General features: G+C 47.5%; 1 protein-coding gene across 5 annotated transcripts in view; it reads left to right on the forward strand.

Annotated features, from left to right (window-relative positions):
- The window catches only part of ADAMTSL3 (ADAMTS like 3), a 398,206-nt gene extending 379,348 nt beyond the window's left edge, over positions 1 to 18,858 (forward strand). For 2 of the 5 annotated variants that reach the window (XM_075558058.1, XM_075558055.1), the window contains 6 exons: positions 1,635 to 1,818; positions 3,898 to 3,963; positions 5,852 to 6,056; positions 8,263 to 8,375; positions 15,657 to 15,888; positions 16,755 to 18,858. In XM_075558058.1, the coding sequence (XP_075414173.1) occupies positions 1,635 to 1,818; positions 3,898 to 3,963; positions 5,852 to 6,056; positions 8,263 to 8,375; positions 15,657 to 15,888; positions 16,755 to 16,814 (860 nt within the window). In that variant the 3' untranslated portion in view covers positions 16,815 to 18,858. Of the gene's footprint in view, positions 1 to 1,634; positions 1,819 to 3,897; positions 3,964 to 5,851; positions 6,057 to 8,262; positions 8,376 to 15,656; positions 15,889 to 16,677 lie in introns of all 5 variants that reach the window. The other 3 variants (XM_075558056.1, XM_075558057.1, XM_075558059.1) reach the window with 3 other exon arrangements.
- Positions 18,859 to 20,167: the final 1,309 nt, after the last annotated feature.

Here is a 20,167-nt window from a genome sequence, read left to right on the forward strand (position 1 = left end):
GGATGAAGCAGGAGGGAGCTTTGAGGGATAATAACAATATCCTATGTCTTGCTTTGGTTCATGGTTTTGTAAGTGTGTATAATGTTGGAAATTCATCAAACTCTATATCTGTGATGTAAGCATTTTATTGTCTATGGATTCTGTTGTGAGGTGCCATCGAGTTGATGCTGCCCAGTCCCGCACCATGTGAGCCCACTGGTGCAGCCCACTGTATCAACAGTCAATCCAACGGAGGCCATTCCCTCCAACACTGTCTTTTCCAGAGACCCGTCTCTCCTGAAAGTACGTCCAAAGTACAGGAGACTAAGTCTGACCATCCTCATTTCCAAGGAGCCTCTGGCTGTGCCTGAATTCTCATATGAATTTTGCCTTGACCAAAAGTCCATAAAATGGAAAGCATGACCCACGGTGGCCTACCCTAAATAGTCCGTGTCTTTTGAAAAGTGGCGGAGCAGAAAGAATTCTACTTGGGGTCTGATATATGTAAGTTCCAAAAATACAGGAAGGCCCACTCACGCATGTCACCTAGCCTCCTTCCGTTTCCACTTCGGCAAATGAAAATATCCGATTCACAAGATGGCAATCAGCACTGAATGAAAAATTCTTTACCAAGTAACTGACCTAGTACCTATCGCCTGGTATGTTCCAAAGAATCTTTGCGACGTTATATATGCATGTAGAAAATAAACTGCAGTCTCGAGTTCAAAATGCAGTGCATTTTGCAATCCTGCTTTGTGAAAGATGCCGTCGTAACTTCAGCCAGAAATGGGAAAATCATAAGGGAAAACTGGAGCAGAACCCAGTAAAGAAACCCCTCTCTGTGGGGGCGCCTGTGGACACAGCTGGTAGCTATCATTTCCTGGTGATCATGACAGAAACTCTGGCACCTTCTGTGATCACACACAAATCTGTCATTGTCATGTCCTACCTCATCTTTTACCAAGTGTCAGAGGGGGACGGGAGGAAAAGGCATTTGGAATGGGGGCGCAAGTCCACGGAGCTGTAAGTACTGGAAGTGACCGGCCTCTGCCTTCCTAAAGGAAACACCCGTTTTCATCTTTCCAGATATCTCCATGACAACTCACTTAGGCCGCCTCAGGTCCAATCTGAAGTTTAAGATTCAGAATTCATGGAAAAGTAAGAACGGGGTGGAAAAACATCCTTCTCCTCGAGGCCGAAGCTTGAGTCCTGGTCTCCAGTCCTCTGACTGAATCACCTCTCGTGTCTCCACCTGGCCCGCTTCAGAGGACCCCAGTCCTTTGTGACACCCCTTGGAGAGGCCCTCCTTTCTCTCCTCTTGCGTCACAGGGACTTCGCCTGCAGATCCCGCTGGCCTACAATAGCCCCTCTTCCCAGGTCGGGGGACAGGGCCGCATGTTGCCTGCCACCCCTGCCAGTTAGGACAATAAGCGAGGGGAGGAGGGAAAATGAAATGTACACACACACACACACACACACACACACACACACACACACACACGGCACTCTGAGCGAGCCTCCCTTCTGTGTACGACTTGTGGAACCAGACGGCAGATCCCCAGAAATCAGCTCCTGCTGGTCTTCAGCTGGGTGGTGTCCAGCCTCTTGTCACTGCTCACCGGGGGCTCCCCTTACCTGGCCTTTCCTTTCTGCAGGACCTTCCTGGAAGCCTGGCAACTGGACGCATTGTTCTGCTACCTGCGGCCACTTGGGAACCAGCCTCCAGAGAGCCCAGTGTGTGGGGGCGGATGGGCAGGAAGTGAGTGAGGTCCTTTGTGATCATCTCCCCAAGCCACGGGCTGGACTTCGACCCTGTAATGTCCGGGACTGCCCCGCCAGGTAGGAATCGTCGCTCTGCTTACCTCGGCATGACCAAGCCCCTCCTCGTCTTAAAAGGTGCGCAGGCACTTGAGCCTCCTGATAAAATAGCTAAGATTTACTTAGCACTTCCTCTGTACGGTCATTCTATGAAACTCTTTAAAGCTTCCCTTCACAATGACCTATGAGACCAATGCTCTCTTCTCATTTCACTGGTAGGAAAACTGCCCTAGCTGAACAGGGGCCAGAAGTCCAGTCTGATTTGAGAGTCCCTGCTCTGAGTAGCTGCTCCAATCGACTTCTGTACTCCCAGTGCTGTGAGCCCCTGGAGCGTGGCTGTTAGCTGCTGCCCTCACCTTGGCTCAACTCTTGGAAATAGAGCTAAATGCTGGCTGGCCCTGCACCAGCCTGTGACCAGTTTATTGATCATACCAATGTAGTTCTATATTCTCGACCAAAGTAGACCTCCAGCTCACCTGTCTAGCCCGCCTCAGTGTGGAAAAAGCTTTATAATCAAAAGCTTTATAGCAGCACGCTGCTCACCACTGCCGGGAATGGAACTAGGTTGCCCTGCATGGCGGGGATGAATTCGACCACTGCACCATCACTGCTTCATCTTGAGAGGCTGAGCTCAGAGGTGGACCTAGGAGATGATGCGGTAAGTCAGAACCCCCAGGGCTTCTTGTTAAAAACACAGGTCACCATTACACTGATGAGCTCCACCTAGCCTGGTCTGGTTTCCTTGCCCTCGAAAACAAAGCCAACCAGCCAACACCAACAAGTGCCTTATTGCATGTAGTCAATTACTGCTCATAGTGACCACCCTAAAGGACAAGGTAGAACCGCCCCTGTGGGTTTCTGAGACTATAATTTTATGGGAGTAGAAAGTCTCTCTCCCACAGAGTAGCTGGTGGTCTCAAACTGCTGACCCTTTGGTTAACCATCCAATGCGTAACCACTATGCCACCAGGGCTCCTCTTTCAGTCAATAAGTGCATCCTAGACTCTCCTCTTTCTTTCACATGATCCATTTCCCACCCCCAATCTCCACCATTGTCCCAGAGTCCCCTCCATCCCCATTCTCATGTGGACTAGTCCAGTAGTCCATAAGTGGACTCAGCCTGGTGTGCTTGCCATTTACAACACCCAGGAGTTTGGCTGCTAACCAGAAGGTTGGAGGTTAGAGGTTGGAGTCCACCCAGAGGTTGCTCAAGAAGAGATGCCTGCCAATCTGCTCGCACAAACTGACCATTGAACCCCCATGGTACAGTTCGACTTTGACACACCCATGGCGTCCTTGTGACATGGAGTCAAATTGATAGCAACTGGGTTTTTGGTTTGGTTTGGTTTTCTGGCACTCCACTGCCCACACTTCCTTGTTGGTTTTCTCCATAGCTCTTTCACAACCTGTTCGCCTTCATTCCCCAAAGACTGTCAAATTCCCACGAGCAATTATTTGGCTGCTTTGCTCAGCCCTCTATCCTCAGCTCAGCACATTTTTTACCCTCTTACATACACACTGTAAAGATCAAAAGATTTCACCATGGAATCGCATAGACCCGAGTGGGTCATTGGCCAAATTGTGACAAATCACATAGCAAAGAAAACTCAAAATCAAACACACCGCCACCCCATTGATTCAGATCCACGGCAACCTTACAGAGGAGCGGGCACTGTGCATGTCTATGGCAGCAGAAAGTCACGTTGTTCTCCCTCCGAGTTGCTGGTGGTTTCAAACTGCCAACCTTACAGTTACCAGCCCTACTGGCAACCACTAGGCTACCAGGACTTCTCTGGTAGCAAAATAGAATTCCCTGAAAAAAGAGTAGCATTCATTGAGCACAAACCTATGAGACAGATACTTAGAAGTATTTGCTGAGTGCTTACTATTTTATATGCTGGGATTAAAGGTGGAAAACCCCCATTTGATTGATGTGAAACTGGAAGCAGACAGCTCACTGCTCTTGTGGAAAATACCCACCGGAGGTCTAGTTTCCCGTGCAAAGTGACATAGCTGCCTTGGGGCATGTTCTTAGAAGAACTCTGGATGTTGTTGGGAGTGTGACTCTCGCGTCTGCCCGCTCGCTCTTGTTCTTCCAAGGACACTCTCCTGTTCAGCGTCATCCGTCAGGAAACAACAAACTGACCCAACCAGACGGGGTTGTTGGTAAGTGCCATCCACGTATTTTGACTCATGAAGACCCCGTGCCGTGTAGGCTGGCCAGGCCTTTCTCCCTCTGAGCCCCCGCGTGTGCTTGAACTGCCAACCATCTGGTGAGCAAACTAACACTTAACCCTTGTGCCACCAGGTCTCTCTGGTCCTGCAATAACCAGGTGACATTTATCCAAGAGAGGGATTGTATGTCACTTCCTGACTCTCACCAAGTGAAAAGAATTCATTTGGGGACACTTATCATAAGCCCTGTTTATTAACTATTCCCAAGCGCCTAAAAAAGAATAGAACCATCCACTTTCATCTCTAGAATAGACCAGACAGGTCATCTAGCTCTATCTCGCTGTTCACCAGTGGTCCTTAGCACTTCTTCATCACGTACCCCTCTGGGATTCTAGAGAACCTATGGCTCCCTTCTCTGAGCAAGATTTTTAAAGATATAAAACATAACAAATTTGATGACAAGAGAAACTCATTATAGTACAGTTACTGAATATTAGACAGGTGAAACATGCGAAGAGGGGTCTCTAAGATCACGCTAAATAACAAGATTTAGTGAGATTTTAGGAGCCCTGGACACACAGTGCTACAAGCATTGGGCTGCTAACAGCAAGGTCTAAGGTTCAAACCCAGCAGCTGCTCTGCAAGAGAAAGATGAACAGACTGTCTGCTCGCATACAGATTCACCATCTCAGAAATCCTATTGAGGGTCGCTGTGAGACAGAATCCACTCGATGGCAGTGGGTGGTGGTCATTTAATTCTGAAGTCATGGTGTGGGTTAACTATGTGGAGAGATCTGCCACCAGTGTAATGTGATGGCCAAGTATCTAGGGTGTCTAAAGGTGACGAAATCATAGGTGTTGCCAATATGCAGGTAGTGTGTGGCCTACATTTATACCTGAAGGAAACAGTTCAGTTGGAGCTCAGTGACAATGAAGGCATGATCCTTTGCATGCACGTCCAAGTGCATGGCCATCGTGGATAACCATAGAATGGACCTCTGATTAGGAACCCAGGCGCGGCAGTGTCCTGGCGGTGTGAACACCTTCAACAGCAGAAAGCTCATAAGATGCCTCCTTCAGGTCACACTTCTACAATCATGAAATCACAAAAGTCAGAGTCCGCTCCATCTAGAATCAAATCCCAGTGCTGTTAGCACATTAGCTAGTGACCACCTTCAAGCTATTTTCCTCCCGGGCATCTGTTTCTCCCTAAGGAGAACTACATGAGGGCACATGTAAGTCTCTTGCAGAGGGAACAGTATGTCATTGTTGTGAGCTGCCATCTAGTTGGCCCGTGGCTCATGGAGACTACACACACTAGGGGATTGGACCATTGAGATCCAAAGGTTTCCTTTGACTGATAGTTTGGAAGTAGATCGCCAGGTCTTTCTTCCCCCTCTATCTTTGTGTGGACACCCCATGAAACCTGCTCTGCTTCAAACAAGCCTCCCCTGACGGACAAGTGGTGACTTAAGGAATTGGTTAGGAATTGGATCTGAGTCTTCCATACAGAAGTACCTAAAACACATGATTCTCCCCCGCTTTGGTTTCAAGACATTGAAATAACTCTTTTGAAGTCTCCACCTATATTTTTTTCTCTAGCTCTACCCTCAGGTGCCACACAAAGAGGGTTCATCATAAAGCTGAAGGTGTCTCCACCCCACTGCAATAGTAGTCACCATGACATGATGGCTTGGTTGCGCTTCTGAACAAAGTGAAGGAAGCTGGGCACTATCTATCCCACTGCCTGTTCCCATAGAGACACATAAGAGTCTTAAACAGCCATCATGTTAGAACCAACTTTTCCTTTCCAAGAGTTGACTCCCCATGAGGTCTGACAGACCAGTCCTTACTAAGGTCTTGTAGTTTTTGCTCCTAGGTGGTGGACAAGCACATGGTCAGAATGCTCTGTGTCCTGCGGTGAGGGGTTCCGTAGTCGGCAAGTAACCTGCAAACAGACAAGAGCCAACGGGACTGTGCCGTCGGTGACACCGAGAGCGTGTGCTGCCAAGGACCGACCTCTGGGGAGGAAACCGTGCTCCAGTCGCCCGTGTGTTCCCTGGGCTGGTGAACCAGGGAGCCAGGTAACGCTCACTGCTCTGCCATGCTGTCAGTTCCATAATTGCCACCTTGTTGCTAATCAATATTGATTTTCACTTTGGAGAACATCTAGCTAATCTCTAAAATGAATATATATGTCTCTGATCTCAAGGTTTACATTTGAAAATACTAGACTCTTGGCCATTGGGTACCACAGTGATGCAGGTATGGGACCTTGGAATGTCACACCAATAACAGAAATTCCAAGATAGGTAGTGTGTTAGTCCAGGCAGACTAGAGAAATAAATCCATAAATGTGCATATGTGTATAAGAGGGTTTTTTATAAAGGGCAATTGTGTATTAAGAAAGCATCCCAACCCAGTCCAGTCCAAGCCCATAAGTCTGATATTAGCCCATATGTTCTATACCAATCTAAAGTCCTCTTCAAACTCACGAAACACATGCAATGATGCCGAATGCAGGACGATCACAGGCCAGTGGGTAGAAAATATTTGGATCCAGAGGCATTGTAAGCATCTCAGCGCTGGCAGGGGTCTCCACATGGCTTCTCTGGCTTCAGAGGTCAGGTTGCATCAGGGTAGGTCCCTGTGGCTTCTCCAGCTCAGGGCACTAGCGTAGTCCATGTATCTTGTCAGCTGCAATGTCTCCCAGGGAGTGATCCTCGTGTCAATAGAGAGTCTGTCTCCCACCTCCAAGACGAAAATCAGGAATTCCCAGAATCCTCAGGAGAAGGCCATGCCCACATAGAGGCCTCATTGGCTATGATCTGATTGACAGACTAGACTCCACCCCTTCACTCTACATCCTCTTAAGTCCCAAATCGACAGCAGATGATGTAACTACCACGAGTAGTTTGGGGACCGTAGGAACACGGGCAGCCTTCAAGAATAAAGGGAACATTAGTGATGTTGATGTCTGCTCAGGAATCTCAGCGCTCATAGACCAAATGTGGCCTTGAAGAGTCTCATAATAAAAGAATATTTAGGTAAAGAAATATGAAGCATCTTCTAAAGAAAAACCCAACACATTGTTTAAAAGCATGGAGGACAGTCTGTGTCGATGAAAAGTCTGCTCCCGTGGTGAATGGCAGTCTGAGCGCTCTGAAGATGCCCAGTCCCTTAAAGGACTTGATGCATATCTAATGCCAATGAAAATGAGGGAGAGCCTCAGTGTAGTACGGGCCTCGGCACGTTACTTCTGACATCCATATTAGGGAATCGCTCAGTGAGGACAAGGAACTTTCAGGAAAAATGAAACAATCGGAAGTGTGTCAATGCATCCTGGAACAGTGTCATAACTGAAGCTGTGCTTCGTGCAGGAAGAGCCACGGGTCATGGACGAGAAATTCAAGGCAGTTAATCGTCGGGGAAATGGTGCTTTCAAAACTAGATGATAGGACATTAGAAACATCTGTTGAAAGGAATCCAAGAAGTTGTTAGTAAGTGGAAAGATACTCCACAGTCATGGGTTGGAGACGTAGCATTGGCAAGATGGCAAACCAAAAACCAAGCTTACTGTCCTCAAGTCAGGCTGACCCACGAGCAACCCTCCAGCCACCCGATGGGACAGTGTCGAACTGCCCCTGTGGGTGTCTGAGACTGTGACTCTCTGCAGAAGTAGACAGCCTTATCGTTCTCCCTCAGAGCCGCTGGTGGTCTCAACCTGCCAACCTTGTGGTGAGCTGCCCAGTGTGTAACCACTCCGCCACTAGGGCTCCTTTGTTAAGATGGCAGCATTCCCCAGATTGATCTGTCAAATCAACGCAGACCCTCTCAGGCTCTCTGTTGGCCTCTTTGAAGAAGTTTCAAAGCTGATTCTAAAATTCATATGGAAATACAGAAGACTTCAAATAGCCAAAATCTTCAAAATAAACCAAGTTGGAGAACTCACACTTCCTAAGTTATAAGTTCCGACCAAGTGGCAGTAATCAAGACAATGTGGTATTAGCAGAGGCTAGACCTAGAGATCAATGGAATGAAACTAGAAAGAGTCTAGAAATAAGACCATAAAGCCAGGGTTCCTAGAGAGAAGGAGTCTCACGGGATTTCCTGGCTCCAGGGGCAGGGTGTCTGGCTCACAAGCTGTATTCTGACCCTCTGCAACTACAACGGCTCCCGGGGAGGCGGCTGGTTCCCCTGTGACTGGTCTGAGCTGCCCTGCCTCTGTGCTGCTCTGAGTGCGCACACCTTCCTGAGTGCACAGGGCTGATAGCTGTGCTTCTGTTCCAGTGTCCTAGGCACTGCATGGCTCGTCTCATGAGAGTGCAGCGGACGCTCCACACAGCTGGTCATCAGCACAATGGCTCTGCAGCACAGGACTCCAACTGCGACCACAGAAAGAGGTACTGGCCTGCCCTGGGCACCCGGTAGTCCCTCTGGATTCTATCCGGCACTAAAATTGTCTGGGGGCAGGGGGAAGGAATTCTTTCAGGTTTCTACCCCCTCTCATAACTGACCATTCCTATGGGGTTATGGCTTCTATGGTCATATCTAGCTAAAGAATTAAATAATATATACTATTTATGCTAACTGTTTTTGAAGATGTTCCTACAGTAAGACACCCCAGGGCCCAGAGCTTTATTAGAAGTGAGTTTATATACTCCCCAGATCACAGAGCCACCATGCTTGTGCCAAGATTTACACAAAGGAAGTTTATAATTCTTTTTTTTTCCTTTTTTAAAAATTTTTTATTTTTAAATAGTTCTATTGGGGCTCGTACAATTCTTATCACAATCCATCCATTGTGTGAAGCACATCTATACATTTGTTTCCATCATCATTCTCAAAACATTTGCCTTCTACTTGAGCCCTTGGTATCAGCTTCTCATTTTCTCCCCTCCCTCCCCCCTCCCCCCTCTCCCCTCCCTCATGAACCCTTCATAATTCATAAATTACTATTATTTTGTCATATGTTACACTGTCTGACATCTCCCCTCGTCTTCTTCTCTGCTCACAGTTTATTTTGGTCATAAATATATGGAGAGAGACAATTCTACAGAGGGAAAAAAAGAAGGGGTAGTGGTCAGATACATATGTAAAGTTGGCTCTTCAAAAAGAGCTCACTGATAACAAGTTGATAAGTTAGCTGAGCCTCGTGAAATTTCTTTTTGCTTTTTAATATTTACTATGATATTTATTGTATTTAATGTGTTGGATTAACTATATTATATCTCTGTGTAGAGATGATTTAGATTAGGATATTGATAACATGATTTAACAGAGAATAAGGAGTTTACAGAAGAAAGGAGTTTCTTGTGCTCTCAAGGGAATTGGGAGCTACTGATGCTTTGGGGCATAAAAGAGCTTTGCCCTACACAGTCATTTAGAGAACAGGCACCGCCCATGTCGTGGCCCACTATCCCAGAGGTCTTGAGCCAGAATGACCCTGAGGGCAGACTGACCAGAGGCTTTGCAGTTCTGTGGTGCTCTTGTGTGGCTAATCTTTCTGAAGTTAGCTGTGTTATCTGCAAAATGAGTTTCATCACTCATTTGAATTTATGGTTGAGAAGTTTTCATTCATTGCCCAGCAGCTTGGCTCAGACACGATGCTCCGTAAGTGGCTGTGTCTTCCTCAGCCCTACCTTGAGTGTTGCTAAAGAAAACGGATGCTCTTCCCAGTTGGCTTGGTTCCTGCTTTGAGCTTACTGCATTCTCTGCAATGGAGAGGCCGTTGCCTTCCCTGTTCCTGCAGCATGATTTCACGCCAGAACCATCCTCCACAAATGGACAATGTTTGAAACTGCTGACCACAATCTCAACTGAACTGGGTAGTTTCGTGTGTTGCTGAGAAAATCAAGGCCACGCACAAATTGAAATGCAGCATCCAGACACTTTTCTCTGCATTTACAAAGAGATACTTAAACACACAGATGCATGCCCAGGGTTTTTGTAAAGAAAGCATACATATTTTTCTGAGCTTTGCTTTTTTTACCTAACAAATGTTAAGAGACATTCTCTACCTAAGTACATAGAGATTATTTCATTTTTATTGTTATCCAACCCCACCCCCCAAAAAAAACAAACAAACTCATTGTCATCTAGTCAATTCCAACTCACAGTGACCCAGTAGGACTGAACAGCATGGCCCCTTAGGGTTTCTGAGACTTTAAATCTTTACAGGAACAAATAGCCTCATCTTACTCCTAAAGAGTGACTGGTGGGTTCGAACCACTGGCCTTCTGATCAGCAGTTCAGTGCGTAACCCATTACAACACTTGATATAGTGGATATTATATCATTCTCAGGCTGATAGACATTTGATTGTTTCAATAGTTTATCATGGCAAACATTGCCGTAAACACCCTAGAAAAATTATCTTTGTACACTCAGGGTAGGTTATAGGGTAGATGTCGATATAAAATCAAATTGATAGGCAAACTACCATCAGAACATCCTAGGGGTCCTCAAACTATGACCCATGGGCCACATGCGGCCCGCCGAGAACATTTATCCGGGCTGTTGAGTGTTTTTGCCCTGTTTGGTTTTTTACTTCAAAATAAAATATGTGCAGTGTGCATAGGAAGTTGTTCATAGTGTTTTTTAAAAGTATAGTCCGGCCCTACAATGGGTCAGAGGGACAGTGTACTGGCCCCCTGTTTTAAACGTTTGAGGACCCCTGAATACCAACAGAATATGCTAACTCCTGGTTTTCATCCACATTCTGTAGGTTTGTTCGTCTGATGAGTGAAACATTGCATTTGATTTTGTTCTGTATTCTCAATGACTCTCTCTACTTCAGCTGGCCGGGTTGGGTTTGGTGTTCGTGAACCCAACCAGTTTTCGTGCGCTCAGATGGCACCAGTTCCCAGGCCACCATTTGCTCTCACCTGGCCCATTCCCACGGTCATTGAACCCACGAGATTCTCTCCTGTCCACTTTCCACACTGCCACTGGGATCTTCCCCAATTCTGATCACACCACCACAATCCATCTCCTTGGGGGATTAAATCATTTTAGAAGTTTCAGGGCTTGACCAATCTTAAAGGGACTGGCAACAATTCTCAATGCAGCTTATAAAATACTGCAGCCAAGTCCTATCTTCCTCTGTAGTCTCACCCAAGACCTTACCTCTGTCCCCTCACCTCTAGCTCCAGCTACACTGCTCTTCGTTTGGCACCTTGCGTAGGCTGTGTGTCTTCACAGGAGTAGAAAGCCTCATCTTTCCCCCTTGAAGAGGCTGGTGGTTTCCAACTGCTGACCTTGTGGTGAGCAGCCTAATTCGTAATTCAAAACCACATGGGGAAAAGTAGGGGAGGTTTAGTAGTGACCTGAGGAGGTTTAGTTGCGACCTAGAAATCTGCCCCTGAAGAGACCAGAGGCGGGGAGCCCAAAGGGGTGGTTGGACCCGTCACATGGCTCTTGCTCGAGGAGTAAGAATGGACCCAACACCACCGCCAACAGCAGCTTGTGGAACTGGCTTTAGGAAGAGCTTGGAAGGGTGCCAATTTTAAAAAGTAATGACAGAAGAAAAATGCCCAGGCTAAAAGAGAGACACCAAGTCCACTTTCACTTGCCAGACTGTGTCTGTTGCCTCCGTTCACGGTCCCACTTGGACATCTTGATGCTTTTGTCTCATGCTGCAAATGTGCTCGCCTGTCTGGTGGTTGGCGGGAAGGACTGCAATGGTTCTTGGAGAGCGCAGGCGCGAGTCTCTTTTGCAGTCGATTTTGACTCAAAGCAGTTCCCTGTGACAGAGGAGAACTTCCCCCAAGAGCAGCGGTGCTCCACCTTCCTGATGCCGAGACCCTTTCACACCGTTCCTCATGTGGTGGTGATGCCCCAACTATCAAATGGTTTTCTTTGCTACTTCATCACTGTCATTTTGCTACTGTTATGACTTGAGCGGCCACTCTGAAAGGGGTCTCGACCCACAGGTTGAGAACCGCTGCCCTAGAGTTTTGTAGGCTGTAATCCGGAGCACGTATCAGGTCTTTTTAACATCGAGCCACAGAGCAGCAGGCACTTTACTGTCACACCACCCAAAACCCATACGACCCTATAGGATGGGGTAGAACTGTCCCTAGGAATCTCCAAGACCGTAACTGTTTATGGGGATAGAAAGCCCGTCTTTCACCCTCGAAGCTGGCTGGTGGTTTTGAACTGTTGACCTTGCACATCGCAGCCCAAAGTATATCCACTACACCACCAGCGCTCCTCCAGAACTTCTTAAAATAGAAACTGGTGCATTTGGGAAACAACAGGATTTCATCGTTGCTTGGGCCTGTTTTCCCACAGATCTTTTCTGCCACAAGGATGCGTTGACTCTGGGCTCCCTCCAGATGGGTCAGGGGTCAAAGTAGAAGCACTTAGGTAAGGTGGAGAAATCCCCAGTTACCACAATAAACCAAACTCACTGCCATCGAGTCAATTCCAACTCACAGCAGGACTTTAGTAAGTGCTTCCGGCACCGTATACTGCCATCAAGTCGATTCTGACTGTTGGCAACCAGGGGCAGCTGGTGGATTTGAACAGCTGACCTAGTGTTTAACCATCCAACACTTACCCTACAGAACTATCAGGGCTCCTTCAGTAAATGCCAGAGGATGTTTTACAGGGGGTAATATTATCAATGGCTTTGGGTAGATGGTCTGTTTGCCAGTCCCCTCAGCTGGCCCTGAGCAGGGTTTGGGAGGCAGGGCTTCCATTGAAGAAAGTCAGTGGGAATTAACCGAGGAGAGTCAGACCATACTGATGACAAGAGAACAGCCTGGGACATGAGGATGCGCTCAAGGTCATAGAAAGCCTGTTCTCAAAGCAGTGATTGCTCACCTTAGTCAAGAGTCAGAATCACCTGAGAAGTTTTCTTGAAAGATTCTTGAGCTCACGTCAGTGTTAATGGATCAGGTGCTTGGAGAGTGGAATCTGGCAGCCCATATCGCTTTAAAAGCTGTCACATGTGTGTCACACAGCCAGACAGCTTCGATGGCCAGTTGAATCTGGCTGATGGTAAAAACAGTGACTCAGGACGGAGGTGCATCTGGACTGAACAGGAATGAGAGATGGAGTAAGTCTAGGAAAGACGAGGTTGCTTAATGATGCCGACTGCCTTCCAACTTTCATGCTTTGCATAGATAAGCACGTGTGTCAGAGTTGTGTGCATGTGCCTGCACCCAGGCTGTGGCCATCTGGCTCAGCCATAGCTGTCCAAGCCCATAGAAATGGCGCCCTCTACTGGATGGAGTTCTCCAGATTATTTTTTTAATTTGTCTTGCAGAATGAAGCAACCACAGTACTGTCCTGAGCTTCTTTCTACCCCAGTGTTGCTAGTCTCTAGCTCCTTGTACCCCTCTCAGCCCTTTTGATGAGGAAGCTCAATGGCTGCTTCCAAACCCCACTGTGAAGCAGAGGTGTGGTTCTATACGTGAAGGTCACTTGGGCCTGAAATACCAGAAGAGAAGTTGAGATTACTCATGCAGAGGGAAGGAGGGGGGAGTCTTAGTAAGAGGGTGAGGACCAAGTTGATGCCCTTTCTTCTAATGGACATCAGATTCTTCTAATGCTCTCTGAAAGTGTGTTGGACCTTCATTCAGGAGAAAGCTGATTTCTGCTGAGGGGTGCCCAGTCTCTGCTCTGTTGACCATAGAAAGTCAGCTTGGGGCCCTCAGGATCCATGCCCACTAAAGAAAACAGAGCTATGAAGCTGGAAGACCACGTGGCAAGTCTCCCTCACAAAACAGTGCAGCGGGCAGGCCCCCACGTGGGCAAGCCACATGTTCTGCCAATGGTCGAAACAACAGTTGGAGATGGAATCAGGTGGATCCTTTGAAGGAACACCATAGAAAATAGGTTCCCAAACATACTTGGCTAAACTCCTCCTTTTCAGGGAAAAAGAAAAATGATCAGCAATTTAAAATTTTTGTGCTATAGCCCATAATCTGGAATAGCGTGTAGAGCCCTGGTGGCATAGTGGTTATGTGTTGGGATGCTTATCACAAGGTCAGCTGTTCAAAACCACCACCAGCTCCTTGGGAGGAAGATAAGACTTTCTACTCCTGTAAAGAGTTACAACCTCAGAAACCCACAGAAGCAGTTCAACCCTGTCCTATAGGGTCGCCATGAGTTGGGATTGACTTGGTGGCTGTGAGTGTGGTTTGGTTTGAGTTTTATCTGCTTTTGCAGCCCCCCTGGATCATTTGAGTACCCCAGGGGGCCGTATCATGCACTTTGGGAAGCACTGGTATAGCAAATAGGCCTCACCAACTGCTTCCATTGATTAGCCCAGGAAATCCTCTGGGGTAGTTCTCTGTAGCTCATGGCCTTATTTATTTACCATAGGTTGGATTGACTCCACAGCTAACAGGGGTAAAGGGTGTCTATTTATCTATCTATCTATCAATCATCTATCTATCTATTTGGTTTTTGGTTGGGAGTAAGCAACTAGAGGGATTAGCCCTCTGGTGGCTAATCCACAAATTGCTTCCAACTCTCTGTAATACACTTCCTTAGAGAAGTTGGGGTTATCATAATATTCTCATCTTACTACATTTCCCTGCTGGCACTGTGCATTGGGTGTTGGGCTAACCCAAGGTTGGTGGTCCAAATCCACCATTGACTCCTCACTACTTTGGAGAAATGATTTACAGTTTGGGAAACTCTATCAGGTAACTATCAGTCAGAATCAACTTGATGGCAGTGGGTTTGGGTACCACACTTCGAGTGGACTTTCAAAACTCTCCACAGGCGATGTGCCCTCCTCAGAAGCCTCTGATAAGAAAACCAAAATGCCCCATCAAACCCTCAGGATCGAGCCCAGTGAATGGGAAGTCATGAGGCCCCTGCCTCCTCCCACCTCTGAGGAGCTGTTTCAACTTCGTTAATCACGGGCGCAGGTTGGGGGGAATCTTGGCATGTTCCAGAACATTTCTGGATTGTGTGGCATGGAGCTGGAGGGGTCAGTTGCTCGGTCTGAGCAGAGGTATCTATGACCAGGAGCCCTTCCCTCCACTGTCGGTGCCGGAAGGAGAACGTTCTCAGAGGCAAGGCTGTGCTGGCCAGAGTCACTGCTTTCCTTTCACGACCCCGCCGGCGTGAGCGCAATGTGCTCTGAGTTCTCTTGGAGGGAGGTTGACCCTTTGCGCATCCCTGCTGCAGAGCAGCTTGGGTGCCGGGCGGGCACTGGCTTTGTATTTCCCTCATCTCTCATTCCCATGTGTCTGGCACGTGAAAAGCCTTACCTGCATTTTTAAAACAAGTATAATGCACTCTTTGTTGTTGGACTAATGTGACCAGTGATCACCTGGCAGATCTGTAGCCTTATGTGGGATTCAATGCATTTTTCTGAAGTGACTTTTTCCAAGGAGACCTTCCTGCGTCATGCACCTGTGACTGTTTCCAGAGCCTCCTTAGTACGTCTGGGGCTAACTTGAGTGGTGTGGAGGCGCCTTCTCACCAGCTTGAAAAAGTCTGTACTTCCCCCCTCCCCCCACAAAAAGATGCAATTTTCTATCACCCTCATGATTGCTCCACCCCTTTTGCTTAGCATGGGATGATCACATTCCATTTCCTGGTGAACAGGGTCCAGATGTAAGACCTTTTCCATATGTTAAATGCAGAGTAGGGCCAAAGGCTTGATCTGGCCAGAGGTGACACGCTGCCTGTCTGGTTTTCTGGCTGTTTGGTTTCAGACCCACCGTTAGGAGGAACTGCTCATCAGGGGCCTGTGACGGCTGCTGGCACACCGGCCCTTGGCAGCCCTGCACAGCAGCCTGTGGCCGGGGCTTCCAGGCCCGCAGGGTGGAGTGTGTGCACCGAAGGAGCTGCAGGCCTGTGGTGGAGAGGCACTGCGGGCAGCAGAAGAAGCCAACCTCCTGGCGGCACTGTCTGGGGCCTTCCTGTGATCACACGTACCCCACTCAGGTATCACTGCCCTCCCCACCCCACCCTTGCCGGGTGCCTTGTCCAGCCCAGACCCTCATGGTGCCCCTTCCCCCGCACCACCACTCAGGGGCCCTTCAGAATGGTTTTGCTGGTTTGGGGACATCAGGAAATGAACTCTGTTGATGTGACTGCTAATCCGTGTTCTTCAGAGCAAATATAGAGGTGTTGTTAGTGGGGCGCATGGCTGAGATTTTCATCCTCTAAGGGAGGGGTCCTGTAAACAGCCTTGGGTACCCAGGGAAATGTCCTGAATTGTATGTAACATGTGTATGTGTAGTTTAAGCTAACAAGTCCATAGATTCCATATGTTTTCCAAGGAGTTCCTAACCCACCCCACCCCCAAGCTAATGAGTGCTACTCCAGCCACGGGGAAGTTCATCCTGGGCCAGCATGGAAAGGCCACTAGCTGACAGGGGAGGCCATGGACTTGTGACTCTCTTCTTCCCATTCTGTGACCTCCATTTACAGCTCTTGATTAACTCAAGTGAATTAAAAAAAAATCAGGTCGCTGATGGGCTTCTAAAGTATGTCACTGAAAGGTTGGTAGTTTGAATCCACCTAGAGGTGCCTTGAAAGAAAGGGCTGCTTGCTTCCAAAAGGTAGAAGCCATTGATTGACTCCCAGTGGAGCGCACAGGGCCTCCACAGGGAGTCAGAATTCCTGCCGAGGCCTCAGGTTTGGCTTCTGCTTTTCGTTGGTGTTTTGTGCTCCTGTTTGGTTTGTTGTCTCATGAGCCACCTCTGTGGATCTCGGTTTCTTTCCTGGCAGGAGACCACGCAGACACCACTCACTACTGCCTGTTTGTAAAGCTCCTGAGCCTGTGTTCCTTCGACCTCTACAAACAGGTGCTGCCGCTCGTGCCAAGAAAAGGACAAGGCTTTGGTGGGACCATGATGCTGCTGTGAAAAGAAAAGAGACCCCTGAGAGCTCACTGTCCCCCAGCTAGCTGGTCCGATCCCATGTATCTCTTTAAAACAAAACAATCCACAAATTCAGGAGTCCCAGGCCACCATGCAAATACAGCGCTGTTTTAACTAATGACCTTTCCCTAAGGCAGTTTTTCTTTCTTTCTTAATCCCAACTCTTGGAAGCAGTGTATTCCAAGGCCAAGCCAGAACAGCATGGCGCAGGGCATCTCCCCTCTGGGCAGACTATGCCACGGGCATCGCCATGTGCTGCTGCTTCCCGGATGCTGCCAAGACTGGCACTGAGCAACCCGTCCGGCACCAGTCTGGGGACCCCAGCAACCGACGGCTTCCACTTTTGCTGGCTTTAGAGCTCCAAGTTCGGGCCGCATGTGCACTTGAGAAGTGCTGAGCAGGAGTTGTGACTGTCTCGAGCCTGTGGAGCGCTGGGGAAGGAAAGCCTGGCTTTGCTTCTGAAGGTCACCGCCATGGACCACCCTGCACCGCCCAGTTCCATGCTGATGCCCTGGGGTCGCCAGGAGGAGGATGTGATGCCAGGACAACTGGCGTCGGGTTGGGTTGGGTCAGTGAAAACAAGGCGTGCCCACCCAAACGGAGTGGGCGTTCGCAGGGCAGCCAGAGGCAGGTGCCACCTGTCCTTGCGCGCGCACCCGCGAAAGAAAGCACGCGGTCGCGATGGCACCCTCTGTGCCCAAATGGGGCAGCACGGCAGTCAAAGGAGACAACCTTTCCTACTGAGTTTAAAGTAAGATTCAAAGCTTTCTTTTCAGAGCTGTGAATGGAATGTTCTCCTGCATTCAAACAGAACCAAAGCCTTATCAGACCTAATTTATGCATCGAATTGTATCCCTATGGATTTTTATTGTGGAAAAAATATATATCTAAGAAAGTAATCTAATTATGAAGCATGATCATTTAAAATTATGGTTTACAAGATATGTTTGGTTAGAACGGATTTTTTTGTTCCCCAGTGAATCCGAAGGGAATTAGTTGGGCTAGAAGTTAGAATTAGAACTAGAGGGAGCCTTCAGATTTGGCTTAGCAGGTGGGAAATGGGGTTAGGGGTAACTTGAGTCCTAAGGCTAGAGTAGGATTGGGCTAGATACAAACGGCAGTTACATCAGCACCCAGGCTTCAAAGGTTAGAGTGAGGACCAGGTAAGGTTAGGGTTGGATTGGGTTGGGTTGCGTTGGGTTTGGATGGCAGCCAGTACTGGTGCAAGGGTGTGTGTCAGGGTGGAGGTGACGTTTGGAGTAAAGCGTCTCCAGGCTGGCCTTCAGTTGAATGTTCGGAAGCGGATTTGGCTATGGAAGGCCTTCCTGCGTATACTGCCACTTCCTGGCTTTGGATGGCACATGTACACACACACCTTCATAAGTGGGTGCACGTCTTTATTCCATGCCCTTGCTCACTGCGTGTGCGCATGCTGTCTGTCTGCAACCCGTTTGGCTGCAAAGTTACCTGTAACAGGTTGTGCTAAACATAGTCCTTGGCCAATAGTGATACGTGAACCATGCATTGTGGTTTGGGATTTGTGTGTGATGGAGTCTGTCTACCACGTGCCAAATGCCCTCCCTCCCACCTCCCTGACACTGGGACGAGTACTACTGTAGGTGGAGGGTCTGGTGGTTGGGGGTGGATGGGAAGAAGTAGAGATGCTACACCAGCCCAGGAGCTTTCAGTTATCAGTCACTTTTGTTAAATTAAACGACAGATCACTTGTAAAATACTTTGTAGATATTTATGATATGACTTCAAGGTGCAATATTTTATTTTGTACAGTGTGTAATAAAGATATGGGACATCTATTTTTCTTATTAACAAAATTCCTTATTAAATTGCTTCATCTTTGTATTTAAAGTTGAAAGTTAATTTTTTTTCACTTGATATTGTACTTTGGTCACCCAAATGGCATGCCTGTGTCCTTTATTTTACTGCTGTTCCTAGAGCATGAGAGGCGCTGTTTCTCTGTCGTTGATGCTTAAGTAATCCTGGAATAAATTCACTTTGATTATTCAGTGACCTTATCCGTGTAATTGATTTCTTGATGTTCCCGTAGTCTTGGGGATTGTCACTTTGGCTGCCCTTGAACACTGTGAGTATTGGAGCATCCCTGGTGGGTCCATGCCTGGGATTGTCCTTTGTAGTGTGAGTTTCAGTATGCACGGGTGGTGCAGTAAGGGATCGCGCTAACCTCCCCCAGCCCCATTCAATCAGCTATACTCTGTGGATGATATTTAAAGGAAGGTTGGGTAGAAAGGGTAGAGAGAATTCCCCACAAAAGCATCCTGAAATAGAAGAGCAGGAGGTAGCCGTTCTCTTTTGTTTTTTTACCATTGTTAGTATAGGGAGTGGATTTAGATGTCTACACTGAGAGGATTTTAACAGCACTTGGTGGAAGAATCCCCTTCTCTAACTTCCTATCATTTGCATAGAGTCCTAAAGATGATCATGAATATTTATAGGCAATATTCATTTTATTGTTGTAATTATCTTCACTGACCATGGGCCTTGGATATCCAAAATCACTTGTTTAAGACAAAAATATTGCAGTACCTTTTGAGAGTATGTTAACCTCATGACACCGAGTCATAGAGAAGATAAGCAATAAAATATCTCCATTCTCCAGCCTCTCAGTAGTGTCCTTTTTACGTAAACAAACAAACAAAGATGGCAGACCTAGGTCACTTCCAATAAATCACTTCGGGCCGTATTCAGTGATAGGGAATGGAAAACATCCTCAAAAGAGCTGAGGAATGCAGCCTGTCAATAGAACAATGGAAGGGATACTCGATCATCTCTGTGCATGCAGAGTTTGATAAAACTCCAGCACCCTTTCTTGATGAAAATTCTAAAGAATATTGGAATAGAAAAGACATTTCTACATATATTTAAAGGTGTATATGAGAACTCAGGATTATATTTAATGGAGGAAGACTGCACTTTCCTCCCTGGAATCAGGAACAAGGCGAGGGTGCCCACGATCACTAGTTCTGTTCAGTATTGTTAGAAGTCCTAGCCAGAGAAATAAGAAAAGAAAAAGAAAAGGTGCCCAGATGGGGAAAAGCAGTAAAAGGATTTCTATTCGCAGATGATAAGACCCTGTATATTGAAAACCCGAGTCCATAAGAGAATGTCTGCAGCCTCCACAGTCACCAGTGCACATCCTGCACATACTGCCCAGTGGTATGTGCTTCTGCCTAGCAAGTCACGAATGCCTCCCTAGCTGTGTTGTCAGCTAACTCTTGGGCTACTATTCTCTGCCTCCCTTTCCCCCTCTTTCTCTTTCTTAAGAGTCCATCCCCTCCCACCCTGTATTATGTATATTTTTC

Source organism: Tenrec ecaudatus, chromosome 9 (genome assembly GCF_050624435.1).
Source record: "Tenrec ecaudatus isolate mTenEca1 chromosome 9, mTenEca1.hap1, whole genome shotgun sequence".
NCBI lineage: Eukaryota > Metazoa > Chordata > Mammalia > Afrosoricida > Tenrecidae > Tenrec > Tenrec ecaudatus.